This window comes from Harpia harpyja, chromosome 13 (assembly GCF_026419915.1).
Source record: "Harpia harpyja isolate bHarHar1 chromosome 13, bHarHar1 primary haplotype, whole genome shotgun sequence".
Taxonomy (NCBI): domain Eukaryota; kingdom Metazoa; phylum Chordata; class Aves; order Accipitriformes; family Accipitridae; genus Harpia; species Harpia harpyja.
Window position 1 is genome coordinate 28,466,181 of NC_068952.1, and position 20,209 is coordinate 28,486,389.

The following is a 20,209-nucleotide window of genomic DNA, read 5'->3' on the forward strand; positions in this document are numbered from 1 at the left end:
TGCTGGCTCAGACCTCCCATGCCACTGAGTCATAGGCTGGGCAGGCAACAAGAGTGGTACAGGGGCAACCCCTGCTGCTGGGATTCAGGCAGGGAAATGCAGCAGCACAGGGGCTGCTCTACCTCATTTGTTACCTCCATACCTGGCAGGAAGGGGGAAAAAATAACAAAAATCATTAACGATGCCTGGCATTTCCCATTGTTAGGCCCCATCTTATGTTGTTTATAACTTTGCCAGCTCTAACCATACAGTCTGCAGTTTTCCAAGTTTGGTGCCAGCTCAAAGTTTTTGGAAAAGGTCAGCCAACAATTCAACTGTTTCTGAAAAGAAAGTAACTAACCACATTAAAAAAAATAGTGACATTTTCTTTGAGCTGCACTAGCACCCCCAAGCTCTGCAGCGTTCACATGGAATTTGTCAGGAGGTGGCCTTCCCATCTGGGACATGCCGAGCAAGAAATCTTTGAAAATACGTGGTTTACAATGATCAGGAGAAACATGCTAGAGTTTATAGCTAATTTCCCGGGAGAAGCTGCCTGCAATGGCAACATCTCAGTTTCCGGTGAGCACAGAAACTGCAGTTCTGTGGTGTGTGGACTCAATGCTTTACATCAGACACCAGATGAGGAAGATTCTCTTGTGCTCCTCAAGCTCCCCCTGCTTTTCATTCTGTGATTCTCTGGCTCAGCTTCAATGAGCCAGACAGTTAACTTGAGTGTATGTCCACATCTTCTTGTAACATTCAGTGGCTAGGATGTTTTAGTGCTAACAAACTGGAATAGGTGGGGCAGTGTGCGTATAAAGATATCTTCCTTCTCTGCTGAAAGAACTGTGTTCTCAGGGATCAGAATATAAAAACCAGACAACACAGCATGAATGTCATTAGATAAGAGAAGATAAATTAAAGGAGAGAACTGGGGGTCAGATTCTGAACTAGTGGCTGATTTATATAGATGCTGTTCAAGAAAATCTGAAGTAAAAGGAAAGCCAGCCTTAAAATATTAACTCTCTCCCTATTTGTGGGTTTTTGTTTGTCGTAGTTTTTATATTCATCCCAGTAATGATGCGAACACACTATTAAAAATAACTTGCTGCAAAACTCTGTGTGCGCTAGCTTAAAGCTAATCCTGCAAGAGATTTATTCCTCCTTCTTCACGCATGCTGGAGTAATCTGCCCTGTCTTCCTCAAAATCTATTCTCACACTTCCATCAGTGTTAGGAGTACAAGCAACAGCAGCAGCTTATTTATTAAATTTCTCAAGCCAAATTAATGCATACTTCTGCAGTTCTAATTGCTTTTCTATAGTTGCTTGCACAAGTCACAGAACAGGCCTTTAGAAATGTAATTTTACTAACCACATGTTGTTTGGTTCCTACTCTTTCTATGCATCAACATCTTTGACTGAAGGAAAATGAAAAGAATTTTGTCTTTTTTAAAATGTTTTAAATTTCACCTGCTGGATCTAACATGTGATGCAAAGTGATAGTCACGCAGCTTCTTATGTCAGGAGATGACAATTCCTGCTAAGTAGTAAAAGACTGCTTGTGACTGAGAGGGAAATGTCTACATCAAATTATTAACTCTGTGCTCTTGCAGCATTAAAAGTTATATGAGGATAGCACAATAGGAAATAAACCATGAGGAGATGAACAGCTTCTTATTCAGCACAGGATACATATGATGTAAAACGAAGTGTCAACAGCAGCTGATGGCTTCCAATGTTTCTTAACTTCAGTCTAGCTACATTCATGTCAGCACTGGAAGGAGATTTGTTCAAAATTGCACCAGTGCACATATAATGTCTGGGAGATCTAAGGAACAACCTTACGCAACTGTTCATCTTATTGAGTGTTCTCATTCAGAACTTAATCCTGCAGCCCTTCCTAAAGATTATATATATGCAACTGCAAGGACTACACACCTAATGGTACTCTCTACACCCAAGCTCCAGGTCCTTTTGGTAAAAGTGACAGACCACTTCTTAATTCCACTGTGCTCTGATTCTGGTTTACAGGAGCTCTCTCAGATAAGAAGTTTCCCTGGACCGCAGAAAGGCAATCAGAGCCATGCTGTTCTCACCCAGAGCTACCAGAGCAGGGACATACAGCATGGGATCAGACGAGCCACAGGCGTGTCAGAAGAAGGCAGGCTGTGCTTTGGGAATGCTACACTCCAGCCATTCTCTGATTCTGCAGTGGGCCATACCGATTCTTGGCTACTTCCTGAACTCAGGGAAGAGACCTGCAGTAGTACAAAACCGTCTTGATTTTCATCTATAAATTTCTTCTGAAAAGCCTCTTAAATCCACAGACCTCTAGACTTATGAATGACCCATGGTTTTTCTCCAGATGACTCCTATTTATAAATTTATACCTATGACATACCTCATTTTGTACGTCCTGTATATTTTGTACAATTCAATTCTTCAGAAGAGTTAGATTTTTCTCTTCAAAGATAAAATAAGCCAAGAGTTCTGAAGTTTTATCAGATATGCAAACAGGGCTTAGACTGTATGTTTTTCCCCTCTCCCTTCAAATTCAGCAGGCCTGCAAACACTTTACTGTTGAAGCATTTTTTTCCAACAAATACTCCCACTGAATTATTTACTGTTGAGACATAAAAAAGCATTCAGAATATCTGTAATTTACTGGAGGAGAAAAAGTCTGAATTAAATTGTCTGTGTTTTATAGCTTGATCGTGCTGGCTCAAGACGATTTCAGGGCAAGATTCATTACTGCCTGGTGCTCCTTTGGGCTGGTGAAATGAACATCCACATATGCACGCATGGGAGAAATAAAGTTTGGTTTAAAATAAAGTTTTGGTGATCCTATACAGACCACACTCTTTCAGCACTGCACCTTGCCACCTTCTCAAAACCCACTGATGTATACAAAGAATGCTTCTACAGCACCGCTTCCACCTTTCTCATCGCAATCCCTGATGTGACATTATGCAAGAAGAAGGAATTCTCAGGGGAAGATTTGTTCAGTGGCTGAATGTGATGAATAATCATGCAGTGTTTGTTTCCAACAATGAACATAAACACCGTGATACTTAACTTGGAGAAGTGTCTGTCGACAGAAATTACTTCAGAGCTCTAACTTATAGAGCAAGAGTGGGATTTGGTTCTCCTGACACATTTGCCTAGACATCTTTTAGAGCCAATGGAGAGAAACAGGCTTTTCTACATTATGATTCATTTATTCATTTTATTACCTCTTTGGATTACATTAATCTCACCTTAAAAGTGCCTCCTTCTCTCCATGGACTGGAAATGGTTTCTATGTGACTAGCTCACAGTTTAAACATTAGAATTCCCACCCCATTTGTCTGCCCCTGTAAATGAGTAGAACTAGGCCCCTTCAGCTTGAATGCAACCAACCAGGACGATGAGCAGGGGACTACCTGAAGCTACCAGTGCTGTGTTTGAGATCACACCCCCCTCTAGTTTTTATGCTGTGCCTCCTTTAGAGTTTCAGTTTGAATCCAAAGCATACTTTTGAAGTGATTCCCACAGTCATCCCCAGCTAACTGCTAAGCTTTGTTTTGCTTCATGAAACAGTCTGAGTCCATCATTGGTTCTGCTTCGGATGAAACTAAGCCAGAAGATGTACTCCATGAATGCCCCTAATGTGCTTCTATCACTAATGTGTGTTCAATTCATGGGATCAGACTAGAGGTAGTTTGAAGTAATTCCCCATGAAACTTGCATATTATTGACGCTGCGTCCTCATATCCACCTGTTTCGCTACAGAGCCATCTCTTCTGGACTGCACTTCTTCTTAATTCAGATACAGCCTTAGATTTCTAAAATCTTTCCTACAGGTACCTTCCTCCACTGATGGTTCACAGCCAGGAACTGTTGCTTGGACACAGGTGCCGATGCCACTAGCCTGCTATCATCTATGCTGTTTTACAGCTAGTATGCCTGGCACAGTTCTGGTCCAGCCAGCTAGCCCTCTTTTATACACAGCTAGGAGACGGCATGTGCCAGAGACTGTCTCCAGCAGGCAGCCTGGAGGCAGACAAGCATCTTCTGGGGGGAAAGAGTGCTCTGGCATGTGGCTGACAGCCATAATATGCCACACATCTCTGAGGCCAGAAAAGCCTCGACCTGTTTTGCTTACTGCAACAAACATGACCCTAGTGACTACAGCACTCTACAAGGATAAGGGAGAAATTGTCCATGGCTAAAAGAGCTCCACTCCTCTGTTTTAAGTAACTGCCCCATGGAATAGCCAGCAGAACAGAACAAGTGCCTTCTGGACTACAGGGTAGTCTGTAGCCTGGTGGTTTGGTCAGCCTCTGCAGGAAGAGAATCCCCTTAAGCAGAGGAGGCAATTGAACCCAAGCCTCCCACATCCTAGATTAGTGCATTCACCACTCAGACCTTGAATAAAAAACAATTACCACCTCTGCTCCACAAGAGCATTTCGTATGGTGTCCAGTCCTTTGTGGAGCTGGGTCTAATTGCTTTCTCAGTGAAGCTGCAAAACGACATGGATGCAACCGTAATTCATGGCCTTGAGGTGATAGGCCGTAATGGCCAGTAACAATACGGAATTTAATGTTCTGTTAGCCCTCCTGAAGTAATTCAACAACACCCTGACAATCCTTACCAAATGAAGATCCCTGAGGAAAAGGCAAAGAAAAGCCTAATTCCTGGACTGTAGTTTTAGGCAAACTGTTGTCAAAACTGCTTCACGTCGTTGAGACTGAAGGGTTTCTGAGCATACCCCAAAGCTAGCGCTGACATTAGGACCATCTTCGCTAAAACTTGGGGTACTTAAAAAGTTTAAGCATGGTCCAGTTGTGCCAAATATGAGCTGGAGCTGTCAGACGAGTAGGTTTCAGACTGGGTTTCCCTAGTCCCGCCGCAGGCATCTGCATTTGCTAACCTTCATCTGGCCTTCAGCACCTCTCTGCCTTTACTCTCCACCGGCACGCAAATGGAGCGGCACTCCCCGCTACCCGAAGGCTGCTCGGCCAGTACATCACCGATCACCGGGCCAGCCACGGCGTGGCATCTGCGGTGACAGAAGCACTGCAGGCTGAGTTACCGTTTCACGGCCTGCACAGAGCCTCGTGCCCGGTGACCCAAAAGTCGCGCAGCGACCGGGGGTGGGACCGCCAGGCCGCGATGAGCCAAGCCTTGCAACACCTCCCCGGGGCAGAGAGGGACGGACACGCCGCCGCTCCCCTCCTGCCGGGAGCAACTGCCTCCCGCTGGGAGTCCCGCACCCACACCTCCGGCCTGCGCCTTCGCCCCTCGGCCGCCCCGCCGCGCCGCCCCCGCGCGCCCCGCGCCCCTCAGCCGCCGCCCTCGCGCTGGTCGCCGACGGCCGCCAGCCGCCGCCCGCCAACCGCCGCCGCCGCCGCCGCCCCTGGGCCGCGCCCGGCGGAGGGGCCGCCACCGGGCCGCGGGGCCGAACCGGGCCGGCTGAGGGAGGGGCCGGAGCGGGCCCCCGCGGGGTGCGGGGTGCGGGGGGCAGCTCCCCTCGGGGCGGGCTGGGGCGCCTCGCCCGCGCCGGCGAGAGGGGCTGCGCCCTCTGACGAGCGCGGGCGATGGGAGGCAGCGCGGCGGGGCGGGGTGTCCGCCGCGGCTCTAAAAAGGCCGGGGCCGGCGCTTGGCCGAGGGCTGTTCGCCTCGGTGCCCCGCGCTGCCCGGCGCCCCCACCCGCCCCCGAGCATGCAGTGCTTCCCCAGCCTGGTGCTGGCCCTCAGCTCGCTGCTGGGCGCCCTGGCGCTGCTGCAGCTCTCGCTGTACCTCCGGGTGCCGTCCCGCTACGGGAAGCACGAGGAGCGGCTGTGCCGGCCGCGGGGCCGGCTGCCGGCGCGCTGCGCCTGGTTCCTGCAGGAGCTGCCCTCCTTCTTGGTGCCCGCGCTGCTGCTGGCGCTGCGCAGCCCGCCCCGCCTCGAGCCGCTCGGCTGCCGCCTCCTCTGCTGCCTCTTCTGCTGGCACTACTTCTACAGGTACCGCCGCCGGGCAGGGCTCCCCCCGCCCCCGCCCCGCCGCCGGCCCGCGGCGCTCCGGGGGCGAGCGGCGGCCGCGGAGAGCTGCGGCCTCTCCTCGGGAAACGGGGGAAGCTGCGGGAACGGGCGCAGCCGGGGCCGGCTGGGCGGTGGGGCTGGGGCAGGTCTTGCTCGCAGCATCGCTCCCTTCCGTCTCGGACGCGGTCCTTCTAATGACCGCCGGCGGGAGGGCGCGGGAGCGGCTGCTCCGCGGCCGCGGGCTTTGCTCGAAACGTGGGGGCCGGTCGGGTCGGCATCTCCACCCCCGCCCCGTCCTGGCCGCCGGGGGAAGGAGCAGGTGGTACTCGAAGCAGGGGAGAGGGTGTACGCTTTGGATTTCTAGCTTAAAAAAAAAAAATAGAACGAGGTTTCGCTAAGATGGAGCAAAGTTTTGGATGAAACTAATCCAAATATTGTGTAAAGGGACATGCGAAGCGCTTATTGCGGGCAGGAGAAGCGCAGCACTTGCAGCGCCGGGAGCAGCGCCGGCCGCCAAAGCAAGCCGTGGGAACACGCGTGAGGATGGCCCGAATGCAAAACCACTACAGCAGTGAGAGAGCAAGGACTGAACGAGCCGCACTGCTGTGCAGTTAGCACAGGAAAAACCAAAGTCACTGCAGGCTTTCTGTACTACAACACAAAAGTTTGTTCTTTATGCTCAATTCGTCATTCCCACTTCACTACCAAAGTACCAATTTATCCTTTCCTTTCCCTCTTCTCTCATTTCTTTTTCTTTTTTTTTTAGAAACTTTGTCATATCAGATGTCAATGAACACTGTAACTCTAATTAATTCTGTATTTACTAATCAGGACCTCAAAGAAAAAGTAGACTTTTGACCCACTGTTGGTGATACCTTTCAAGTGACATAGCTCTACAATTGTCCCCTGGTTCTGCAGTCAGTGGGACTTGCTTCTGGAATATATCACCAGAATATACCTTCTGACATAGTCAGCTGAGTGTATTTTATCTTCTGCTCCATTTCCATTTTCTATGGAGTTCTTTCATGAGGAATTTGCCTTTTGGTTCTCTGTTCATGGAAAAAACTGGCTTTTCACAAATGGCACGTGCATGTGGCAATGTTATGCCATTACGTGGTAAAGAGCTATGTAGCTTCTGAGGCAAAACTTTTTCTGACTTGGTTTGCCATTTTTTACCCCAATTCCTATTCCTGTTTTTTATTTTGCTTCCTGGAAATAGAAGACATTCATGTAATAATTGATCAGAAGTTATTATTTGCAACTCAACCAAAATCAATATGTTGAAAATCCAGCCCCAGTATCTCTACAGACGGTTTAGGGATAGAAACTCTAGGCTGTTGTAGATAAATTTAAAACAGAGAATGATTTAATGTGCTAAACCACTATGTTAGTGATATATTTGTTATATATATTTGGCTTCTTTTTCAGCATTACTGCTAGACTTAGGTAGAAGCACTGTGTTTTCATACATTTCCTTTCCCAAATAATTTGACGGTTGTCTTATCTGTGGGCGGAGTATACTTTTTCCTTGTAAAAATAAAAGCCCTCATTTTAACCAAGTCTGTATAACAAACAATTTTGTTTCTAATACTGCATCTTGCTCCAGTATTATTCTTACAGTGTGCAGCCGCTTCTCATGCAAGCTATTCTGAGATTCTACTGAATCAATTAATATTTGAAATGTTTTGTATTAAATATTAGTGCTCTATTTTTATGTGAAAGAGCAACAAAAATCAAAAATTAGGAGTTTTTCTTGGTGTCACCTGAAGCTATTGGGACAGGCAGGTTCTTTGAGGTGTCCTTGGTAGAATGACCAGTGGCCACAGGGTTATGGTTATAATCGGAGCTTTATTATTACATAAAAATTTTAAAAATCAGCATAGCTTATTGTTATTTACAATTCCTAGCAGTTAGCGTAGCTTATTGTTACGCAGAATTTTTAGCAATTAGTGTAGCTTACAGTTAAACAGAATTTCTAATAATTTGCGTAGCTTTCTTATTATCTAGATTTTTTATTTACCTAGACTTTTTAGCTACCTAGACCCTCTGCAGATCAGGTCAAGTTCTTAATAATCAGTGCATGATACAGTAATTGTAATCTGGACTCAGACTTTAGCTAAAAGAACATGAGTTAGTCCTCAGAGGAAGAAGATGACGGTGATGGAGGCGTCCCTCACCACTGGGGCATCACGAGGTTTGCTGTCCAGCAGCGGTTCCCATCTAAGCCCACTTGCAGCTGCTGGATTTTATAGTCAGCATCTCATGGGCTGTTATGCTTCCCTGCTCCATAACAGGTGCCACCACATCCTGGCGACAGCGCTGGTGGGCAAACCGTCTTATTGCAATGTTGAAAAAGGGGTAGAAAGAAGAAGGGAGTGATATGTGATCAGCGTGCTTACATATTATGGCTGTTTGCCTTATAAAATGGCATTGGTTATGCTAACCATATTACCAGGGGTTTGAAGCAGGGGGTACTGGTCACACTGGGTTAGGGCATTTCACTGGCATATAGTATTTGAAAAGAGATTCAGTACTTTGCTGTAACAGCCAAACTTTATCTTGATATTTTTTTCAATTTGTTATCTTTACTAGAAATAATCTAACAAGTTTTAAATACTTTCATGATTAAACTTGACTGCAAGTATAATGTGTAAAACACACAATTGATCAATAATAAAATTACGTTTACTTAATGGATGTAGCAGTTTTTCTGACTTTAAAATTTTTAATAAAGCCGTTCTACTTTTACTTAAAAATGTATTTTGTTAATCCACTCCTACTTGTACAACTGATCATCTGACACCTGTATTTAAGTGTTCCTTTATGTTTGTATGAAACAGAGAAAAGTTTCTTCATATATTGTTGCATAATTTAGTGACTTCTTTCTCTCCACAGGGAAGCTTTTTTCATTCCTAATTTTGTCTCATCTATTATACCAAACATGCATGTGGAAGGGAAGTTTTGGTTAGAGGTATGCTCAGAAGGACAATATAAATATAGTCCATAATGGAGAAACATAGATTTTTAAAGGACTGCTATGCTAGCTATTCCACCTTCCTATATGTTATGGCCAGCTGTGCTGCCCCAGTAGCTTGTGTTTGACTGACGCATGTATTTCAGAGTAACTTCAAGTCTTGATCTGAAGACCCCAGAAGATGAAGAATCCATCATTTTCTATGGAGAATCCACTGTTTTCTTTGGTAGTGTAGTATTCTGAACTCTTTTACTATCACTTAAACAACGTGTTTAAAATGTCTTGCTTGAATTTGACTGGCCTTGATTTTCTCCCAGTGGTGCTTGCTGTTTCTCACTCTGTCCTAATTTAAAGCCCTCCTTGGTATCCTTTAGTATTTTCTTACCATGATGTCACTTATACAGTAATCATATCATCTTTCGATTTGCTTGTTACAGAGCTGTCAGGTCCTCAATCTGCACTAGTGTGATCCAGAGAATATGGGAGCACATGATCATATTTCTGATGAATTAGCTACTGCACATGATATGGTGTTTATGCTGAAATTATGTTTTTATGGTGGATTTATGCCAGCTAGAGGGGAACAGACATTACCTGATGTGACATAGAATTAGAGTGGTGCAGACACATGATACTTCATCCAGCATGAAGTTGGTTAGGATAAAATTACCTTTTTATAAATTTAGGAACAGGTTTAAATCAGCAAAATTAATTTGTCCTGCTTTTGGACATGGTGTCAAGTAGCTGCAACATTTTTTATTTGATCTGAGGTATCCTAAACCAGATTTATAATGTCACTGAACCACAGCTGAAGGCCCTCAATGCAAGACACTTTTTTCTCTCAGTCCTCAGATAATTTCTGTGGCTTTTTTCCTCTCCTCTTTTCCTATATCCATTTTAAAATGAAGACATGAGTGTTGGGTGTAGAATACAATACCAGAGTTGTAGCATATCTAGAGACAACATCACCTTCCTGTTGTCATATGCTAATTCCATGCTTACAGATTGGAAGAGTGCTTTTTGTTTTGGAGTCACGCTAGGAAGCCCTGTGTTTCCAGGCTACTTTGAGCACCCTGGAGCTGGTGTAACCACAATTGTAACCAAGGTTACAATCTACCATTCCTTACGAATGGTTTGTGTTTGTATGGCTATATTTGCTTGGTTTTAAAGTAACTTTTCTGCATGGGCTTAGTGCTCAGTAATGCTTCCTACCCACATTGATATTCACCAGTTGTGTAGAATTTGTGCCATATGCCAGCTTTATCAGTGGTAATTTTGTATTTATTGTCAGGTTGTTGAGGAATGTGCTGCAGTGTTGTAAGGACCACTCTAATCCTTTTCTAGAAACTCCCTGGGTTAATGCTGATGGCTCCTCATTGACAAGGACTTGGTAGGACCTCTCTGCTTGCCCAGTGGAGCCCCGTGAGCCAGGTCTGGCAGGTGGTGTGCTCCCATCCAGCCTGCTACTGAAAGAGAAAGGAGATGGTCTGGGTACCAACTGCTGGCCAAAGAGCCAACCCTCCCCTAGTGCAGGCCAATACAAGGATTTGCTGCCCGAGAGGATGCAAGAAGGAGGTGGATGGAGCCAGGAGCAGCAGTCCAGCAGCCTGTGGTGAACTGTGACAGCAGTATGCTCTCCATCTTTCTCTGCTACCACTAGGCAGCAGCCTCTCTCTTTGTGGCAGGCACAAGATGGTGCATTGCTTGAGGCTTTCATGAAGGGCTGAAGGCAGATTGCTGCTGCCACTGCTACTTCGGGAAGGAAAGGGAGGAATCCCCAATCCCACCCCCTGCCTCTTTGCTATCCTTAGCCATCTCTTCATGTCTCAGTGTGCACTTTATTACTGGAGCATGGTGTGAATTTAATCAAATCCAAATGCTCTATGGTGCTAAGGCAAACATCCTATAAAAATATGAATTTGTCACATCTGGTTTAGGTAAGCTCATAGCTTCTTCACTTTCATAAGGTAGGGCCTGTGATGGTAGGGCCTCCAACACTGATGGGGTGGGTAGACAGAGAAAAGGAGGAAGAAAGTGAGAAAACCACTGAATGCCAAGTCTGCCATCTGTATATGCAATCTCTGTGAAAAGCTGGCCATGAGCTGAAAATGACGAGTGGCATGAGATGTATGTGCAGGAATACTTCTTGTGATAAATGACTTATGAAGTATTTTGCTTTGAAATGTAGTTTGTAACACAGCCTTTCCTGCTAGAGGGGCTGTGCCAGTTAAGGAATACAGTGAGAACGCCAGCTGAAGCCCTCAGGTGGCAGGCAGAAGCCTGTTTGCTGCATTTCCCTTTTGCAGTCCAGCTTCAAAAACCCAAGGTGGGAAACAAATATAAGGTGATGAGAGGAAGCCATTGCAATCAAATTCCATGTGAACCTTAATGCTGCATTTCTCTTAGAAGTGAGAAAGAGTGGCGAGGGAGCAGAGGAGATGCCACCATGCACAGTGGCAGGGGGTCCCCCTGTCTGAGGCCTTGTCTCACTGACCTACAAAGCTAATGCTGAAGATACTCGTGTAAAAGGCAGGATGCTGCATTTGGTCCCCAGTCTGCTGCCCATAATAGCAATTTAAAGAGGCATTTCAGTTTCAAGTACCACCTAGAATTACATTTAGTTATTACTATCTTCTCTTGCAACTTTGTTTCCAATCAAAACCATAATCTTTTACTCTGTTAGTATATATATAAAAAAAGTAATTGCTGTTTCAGTTTCTGAAGTGCGCTCAGGTGAATCTGACAGGCATTAAGTAGGCTGCTCTTTCAGACACAGCTGGATCCCCAAACCCCTTTGGTTGCAGGTGACTTTTGGTGTACCTGTACTTGGTTTTCTATGAATTGACATCTTTCTAAAAAGATCAGGGAAAGCAGGCTTTCATGGCAAAAGAATGGGAAACCAGGAGCATTTGAAAACAATATCCCTGCATAAGTTTTTTACACTTCTTTTGTCCAGTTTCCCGCTCTCCAAAACTAAGTTGGGGGGAGAAAGAAAAAGACTCCCTCTCCCCAGGCTCTGCAGAATGCAGTCCCTTTTTAAGTCTACCTGTACTGCCTGCTTGGTCAGGCAGGTGCAACATTTACCTGGATATGCTGGTCATTTTTTTATGTAGGTGTGCCTACTTGTGATCAGTAAGAAAAGCAGCTCAAGCCTCCAGAGAAATGCAGATGGGTGTGGGCCCCAAATGTGAGAGTCATTTATTTGTTCATAATTTTTAGAGGTGTTCTGTATTAGTTCATGAGGAGTTTTAGTTATGTTTTTTGAAACAAGAAGTGGATAAACAGAGAGATTAGATTAAGTTTGAAGTGTAGCTATATATTTCTAAGTGGTAGTCTCCTTGCTAATAGTGAATATAATCAGACCATATAATCACCAGATTCAATCCAGAGATTATTTTTTCTCCCCCATAGAAATAGTTATTTTATCCTTTTGTCCTAGAGAGTTACCATCATTAAGTGTCAATAACTAAAGACATTTTTATATTGGCCTCATGAAACCTCTATCATTAATCTCCCAATACACAACATGCAGGTATTTGACAAGTAACAAATGCTATTCTCTGTTTTGCTTCACCTCAATGCTTTGCAATAGACCCTAACCAGATTCCTTTTGCCCTTCACCAGCTACACAGTAATACATTTGTGTCCTCTCTCCTCCCTTTTGGACTTAACAGTAACTCCAGGTCTGGTAGCTATATCCCCAACAGAGGCTGGCCATTTGTTCTGCCTTTTTCGTGCATTCCTTGCTCCCCAGTCACTGAGGTTAACTTTTTGTGATTCATCCCAGTGCGTTTCAGTAATGCTAATATCTAAATTCTTCTCTTCACTGAAAATACTAGATTCATTGCTATTTTTACCCAGGTTCCTCAAATTAATGTATGAATAGTCAACAAAAATATCTCTTTGTATGCTTTGCCACAGAAGTGTAAAATGTTCATGTTCCCAGTGCTGGTATGGAGTTTGCTTCTTTGCAGTCTCCTCCAGCATTATTAAATACCTTCCTAATTATGCTCTCAAAATAGAATACTAGCTGATTGCCTTCCTAGCTATTAGCACTACATTCCTTTCCCATTGGAAAGTGGGCTGACATTACAGAAACCTATGGTTTTTGCCCAGCCCAAAGTGTACCCACATAATTTTTCCTTTTATCTCTTGGATTGGAAGAATTTCTGCCAAGATAACTTAAGACTTTTATCTTTCTTCACTTCTTTTCAAGACAACATGCCTGTTAACAGTATATTTCTATCTGATGTCAATTCATTTGTGCTATTTTTTCATTACCAGGCAGCTTTACAATCCTTTTTGGTTTTGTATTTGTACTCCAGGTTTTCTTCCCAGATAAGCATTATTGTGTGCCATGCTCCTGCTCTCCATTCCCCATCATACCAACCGCTCCTACTGTGCCACCTAAGGCCATAATTCCCTACTCTGGTTGTTCAAGAAGGTTTTGTATGCTTGTGTGCTGCACAGTATTACAATTTATGATTCCAGACGATATTTGTTGTCTTGCAGTCAGTCCACTGGCCTGAGCTCCATACATGGAATGTCTATTCTGTCCTCCAGAAGTAAAGTACACACCGCACAGTACACGCAGAGCATGTCACTGAAGTTTTTTCTCTTTGTTCCATCTCTGCTACCTGGAGCAGAGCCATAGGTAAAGGAGTATTCATGTTTGCTCCAAAACTTCTCTGTCACTTCTATTTGCCTGTCACTGATAAATACAGAAGGGCTTGGTGGGTGCTCAGTCCCAGCTGCTCTGCAGAGAGCTGTTCAAATTGCAGTCCCTGGGCAGAGACCTGAAGTCCCAGCCAGGAGGCTGTCACCAAGGCACAGGTAGGCCCCTCTGACCTCACCTGTGTGAGGTTTGGGCCCAGTGAGGAAGTTACAACACTTGACATCCTGGGAGTTTAAAGCACTGTTGGAAGATACATTCTGAGCACCAAACTCCACTGAGCTTTGGTAAGATTGATGAGGATGTAGAGATCTGGATTTGCATTACCACATTCCTGCTGTTGATATTGGAAAAGCAGAGTTATAAAGGGCTATACTAAGACAGAGAGAAAAAAGATTAAATTATATACAGGAGCTTCAGTAAATGTTTTTACTTAAAAATAATAATGCTTTTACCAAACAAGGAAATCACTTGTTTTAATCATGGGATGTCTGTATTATTCCCTTATTGGGGTTGCTCTTTTAAGTAGGATATAAAAAGCAAGGGGAAAGTGTTAGGGTTTATTCCATATGCACAGTGGGAAATTTGTTATGGACCTTGCTCTTTCAAGGTCCAGAAGTCTATTTGTTTGACTTCCTATTGTAAGAGAAGCAGCCATTGTGGGGGGAGGTAGCACTTTTTTACTAAGCCAATAAATATAGTTTGACAAAAGGACAAATTTTCACAAGCCCCTCTGTGTACTCAAAAGCTTATACAATTAGGTCATTTCCCAGTTTTGGGGAGCTCAGTTAAGAATAAAAATTTGTGAAATAACCTCCTAGTAGTATGATTATAGATAAATGTCCATCCCAGACACTGCACCTGTTTCCCTCGGTGTAAGTTATATTCTTGGTATGTCCTTCAAAATTAAAGTCATTTTGGTCAAGAAGAATTACGATAAATACTTTCAAACTATAAGTCAACAGACTATTCTTAAGTTACACACCTTGAAGTGTCCTTCTCTCCCTCTAGATGTTAATTTAAATGTGGCAAGTGAATTGATCGGTAGGGTGATCCTTAGTGAGTTTGATCAAATAATTAAATTCATGTACATCTACACTATTTGAACAGAAGAGCTGTGTTAATCTGTGCTGACCACTCAGCTGACATTGTAATTATTTTTAGAACATCTTGTAGATACAACAATAGCAATTAAATCATTTCATAAAAAAAATTTAATACTAAAACTGGATTAAAATATTCAGTGCAGGAAGATAGGAAAAGTCAACTGATAAGAAGAAAAATGTGTATATTTTTCTATAGACCCAAATTAATTTTAAGACCCAGCTAAATTCTATCTAGCTGTGAACTTTTGAAACATCAATTGCTGCCATATTAATACCTAAGGATGGGCAGAAAGTTTCACCATTCCTAGAAAGGTGCATCAAAATGTGACCTGCAATAACAATGAAAAAAGGTCACATTTGAAGGAAGTTGGTTTTGAGCTCCTCCTTCCTAATTACTCTTTATAAACACATAATAGAGTAGCAACACCCACGGTCAACTTTTGCCATATATAAGATGCTGTTTTGCTTACAACTGTGCTAGAGTTAACCAACTTAATCCAACACTTCCCATGCTGGAAGACTGCCTCACAGAAATGTCTTTGGAAAATGTCACTGTATCAAGGTTGTCTGCAAAGAGATGTGTTGTCTACAAGAGAAAGAGGGTTTGCCTATCAAAGATGTTAAGAAACAGTTCAGTTCCCAGGCAGGACTATGCTGGAGCAGATCCTGGGGCAGAGTGATGACCTGCAGTGCTTTGATGTACTGGTAAAGATTGGCTGGGCGGCTTTCCTAGAAAGCCAAATCCCCTTGAGCAAGGCCTTCATGGCATCATTTGGCGTGGGGCAGGAAGTCTAAAGAGAGCTCTGAATAAGCTAGCTGGGCTACTCAAAGCAGTGTAGTCACATTAGCGTGGCCTAGTGCTAGAGATGCACATGAAAATACCTCTGGACAGTGTAGTCCTAAGCACACCTTCCAGTGACTCCTGTCACACATCTGGGGCAGGACAATGCATGTGCATCTCTGAAACTTTCGCGGCTCCTGAGAACAATGAAGGAGAGGACAAAATAGTTGTATTTACATTATGCTATTGAGTTCTTTGTGTTTTTTTGCTTCTCTTTAGAATCCTTTTTTAAAAAAGGAATCATTAAAGTGTTCATGTTTTCAAACTTGGCCTGGGTTAAGGTTACTGAAGTGTAGAGATGTGTCTCTGGCTGTTCCCAGGAAAAGCAATTTAAATTTGGCAGAGTTTTTTCTGAGAAATGCATTTGTATCTGTTCAAACATAAAGTTTGTCAGCTAACATCTTTGGAGTCTGCTCATGCAGAGCAGTTCCTCTGGTTCATCTGAGGCTATAAGCAGGACCACAGTGTGTGAGTTTCCAATCCAGCCAAGTATTGTCGAGGCCAGCACTGTAGGGGCAGAGCAGAATTCTTCATGCATTTCTGGCTGGTAGGGTACTCAACAGGGAAGAAGTGGCCTCCTAGCTGGAGTTCTGGCAGCATGGATTAGGAAAATACAAGTTGTCTTGAATGCAGAGGAGTTAAAAGCACTGTGAGGCTTACAGTCAGGGCTAGAAGGTGGGGAGAGATAAAAAGGTCAGGTGAAAAAGAGTAGCACAGGAAGGGACAAGTAGGAGAACTGTTAAAAACAGCTACGGCAGAAGGTGGGGCAAGAGTGAGAAGAAATGAAAGGGAAAAGGAGTTGATGTGAGAGGGCGGTATCCAGACATCAAGAGACACTTTAATACTGACACTTTCTATGTGTTGAGTGTCTCACTTAGCAACTTTCAGTGCTAGGAAATCTTTTGACACATTTTGGGAGAGAGCAAAGATGACTGTGACTCAGAGTCAGCCAATGGTAGTAGTTTTCCTTAGAAAAAAAGAGGACATTTAGTCCTCTGATCATTTTAATGTGAGCACAAACTCAGGACCTGACCTGGCCAATTCAAATTTTGTTCCTCTCTGTGTCTATGTACTACCACGGATGCCATGAGTTCATACAGGTTCAGAAGAAAATTGGATTACTACCTTTCCAAATGTAAGACATTTCAACCAATGTTCTTCGAAATGTGAGCCTAAGGATTTAGAAATTATAATTTTCGGCTTTAACATTTTTTACTGTTTTGGAAAAAAATGTATGCAGTGTTTCTGGCCATTTCAGTTGTGAAGAAGACTTTCCCAACACACAACAGGCCTAAATTGCTGCAGAGGTTTATTGCTCAATCTTTCAGTTTCTTAGAGCATTTCTTTGCACAGTAACAAATAAGGAAGAAGATGACCCAGTGATGTACTTCTGAACTCTGTGGACTGTAGTGAAATGGTCAAAAATCCTTCTACCGTTACCTTGCTGCATGGTGAAAGAAGCACTCTCAGCAGAGGCACGACTTAAGACTGTTTTTGCACAAGCATCTATAAAACAGAGCTAGAGAGAAACTGCTTTAGTTTACAACCTCAGTTTTCTCACAGATTTATTTTTTTTTTTTTACAGCAACACATAGCTTACAATCTCAAACTACTTCACGTAGCAGAATAAACAACCCAGATGTGTCAAGTCTCACGTGTTGAGGGTGAGACTTCTGTAGCTGGCTGTCACCTCATGCGCCTGTGTCCTTAGGTGTGTATCTCATTCTCCTATAGCCCCAAATCATCGGTCCTGCTCTGTGACCCCCTCTGCCAGACACGGCTGCTTGGGCTGACCAGCAAAGAAGCTGGGAGCCTGCTCGCTGTGCGTGGGAGTAGTGAGCATGCTCCCTCTGATCCTGAACACGTGCTTACAGGTCCCCAAGGGTGGACATGCACCCCAGCTAAAGACTGGCACTGGAAACCCTCTACCACCAAGTACCTTGCCTGTTCCTGCCTCACACAAACCAATTGCATGGGCACTTGGGGGAGAGGAAACCCAGGAGGTCTGCACCTCCCCTGATGTCCACAAGTGCCCAACATTGCTCTGGAACAAAAAGCCAGCTTGTATTGCAGCAGCTGTGTGGATCAATGCTGTTATATGTCCCAACTATGCAAAGAGTTTGTAGTTTACTGAAACATGACATTATGGAGGCAGTGCAAAGCCAACAGAATGTGGAATTAAATAGTAGAGGAAGTGTGATGTATTTTCATGTACAGGTCAATATAAACCATACTAATCCTGTGTCATTGCTGAGTCCTGTCCAGCTACAGGATCCAGAAAAGCTGCTGCAGAGGGAACAAAGACCTGTTAGGAAGCCCAAGAGGAGCCCTGTTGCTAAAGATACATAGTCGTAACTGCAAAGGGAGAGGGACAAAGGTGAAAGAACTACAATGAAAGAGAGGCAGAGTGCAGTGGTAGGGCAGTGACAAGGACAACTCCTAATTGGAAAAAAAAACACATAAAGAACCATAAAGGATGTGAGAATCTGAAGAAGGAAGGACAAAGAAAGGACAAAGTCTGGAAGGCTGGAAGAGCAAAATAGAGACAGAGTAGAAGTTAAGGCATAAAAGAGGAAAAGAAGGAATTACTGGAGTAGAAAAAGCCAGTTAAGAGTATTTTAAAGACTATTAGCAATGCGTCTTGCAACTGTAGAGTCTAGTGTCTGTTGGTCTGACCAAGATCTAGCTTTGGAGAGGGAGAGCTTACCAAATGTCAGGCTTCCTTTGGTCATTTCTCAGCCCCAAGTGGACCACTTCTGGAAAATAATTACCCTTTCTCTGATAAGTGCAGCTGTAAGAGCACAGATTTGTGCATCCTTGGATTTTGTACCATTTTGCATGTAGATGCGTCCTTTTGTTCTCCTCACACTCTCAGCCTCTGTGAACTCTTTGAACTCTCTGCTCCAGTGGAGCAGTGAGCTTTTTGAAGTGCATAGCGTAGTGTCTGGTTAAGTTACTCTGGCACACGTTTCATGCTTTTGGCAGACACCCACAGTTTAGCAATAGGAACAAAATGATCTGTCTTCATAAATATCAAGTGGTTATTTCTGGAGAAGAAAAGAGTGAGATACCTTGCTGAAAAATATGCTTTGGCTGGCTAAGCCTTTGACACACCATTGCTTAGATAAAACAACAAATATTCTCATAATCTTTAAGTACTGCTGCCCTTCAGGTACTATCAAATAGTAGAGGTAATCATGAAGCACCGTGAGATCTGCACATTTGTCGTCACCACAATCCACCTATTCTTGTTGACCCTTGTCCTGTCCTCTAATCCTCATACAAATATAAATCTGGACCAAGTTTAGTTACGGTTTCAACTGAGATAGCTGGCCTGGCATTGAATTCAGTCTGCAGCCTGGGCAAGAGGTTTTGCTCATGCTAGTTTTTTTTCTCAGCTAATTCCAGATCTTGTTCCTGTGCCCCGGCTTCTTGTCAGAGCCTCTCTCTTACCAAGATAGCTCCAAGTTCCCATTCCCAGCCAGTTCCTGGCCATGTGTAGTCCTCAAATTTTCTTCTCATTCCTGATGGACATTTGTCTGGCCTGTCCTTAGCAATTGCCATTGATGGAGATTCCTCCAACCCTTCAGCTAGTATGTTCCAGTGCTTCTCTGTCCTTCCCTAATGTCTAAGCTGCATTTTCTATACAGCTGTTTAGGCCTGTTACTTCTTATTTTGTTCCCAGTAGACAAGGAGAATGTTCTACTCCTTTCTTCTTTGCAGCAACTTTTTATACAGTTGTACATTGTTATAATGTCTTTCACTGGTTTTCACTTAGCTTAAACAACCCCAAGTCCTTCAGTCTTTTTACATGTCACATTTCCTAGACCACCTAGACCACCTTGTTTTTCTCTGGGCTGCTTCCACTTTGTCCTTGTCTTTGAAGTGCAGAGTTCAGCTGGACACAGTATAATTTAAGTTCCTATTAACACCATGCAAAGGGGAAAGATCACTTCTGGTGTCTCCAACAGCACTCCCATTCCCACATTACATTTTAACCTCTGCCTTTTTCACAACAGCCTGACATCATTAGCTTGTGCTCAGTTTGCTACTTACCAGCACTCCCTCTACTATCCAGCCTGTTCTCCAGCTTGTGTTTTACATTTGGTCAGTCTTACCCAAGTGTAGTATTATGCCATTGTCTTTACTGAATCAAATGTACTGTTTTAAAACTACAAAACCAATATTTCAAGATTATTGTAAACTCTAGCCCTCACTCTTGATGTGCTCAGCATCTCCCAGAGTTGTGCCAGCCACAAACATTAGGAATATTATTTTTTTTCCCTGGAGGCATATCAGTCATGAAAAAAACCCTGACTAGTATCAGAAAAGTCTTTTGCAGAACCTCTCTCAAAATATCCTTCTAGTTTGATAGTGAACAATTGTTAATTATCCCTTGATATAAATTATCAATCACTTTTGCAGCCACTTAAAATAACATCCTCTAAACCAGGAAACCCCAAGTTACTTATAAGATTAACAGGTGAGACAGTGTAAAAAATCTTACTAAGGTCAAGATGGGGGACACCTGCTGCTGCTACTGTCCCTATCCTATAATATATCCAATTTATGTTAATTCCTTCACACAACAAACCTATTTTAGGAAAATAGGATTACCTAAGTTA

At 43.7% G+C, this 20,209-nt stretch overlaps 1 protein-coding gene across 1 annotated transcript in view; it reads left to right on the plus strand.

Annotated features, from left to right (window-relative positions):
* The first annotated feature begins 5,612 nt into the window (after positions 1-5,612).
* The window catches only part of SRD5A2 (steroid 5 alpha-reductase 2), a 29,120-nt gene continuing 14,523 nt past the window's right edge, over positions 5,613-20,209 (plus strand). The window contains exon 1 of the mRNA XM_052806526.1: positions 5,613-5,973. Within this exon, the coding sequence (XP_052662486.1) occupies positions 5,690-5,973 (284 nt within the window). The 5' untranslated portion in view covers positions 5,613-5,689. The remainder of the gene's footprint in view (positions 5,974-20,209) is intronic.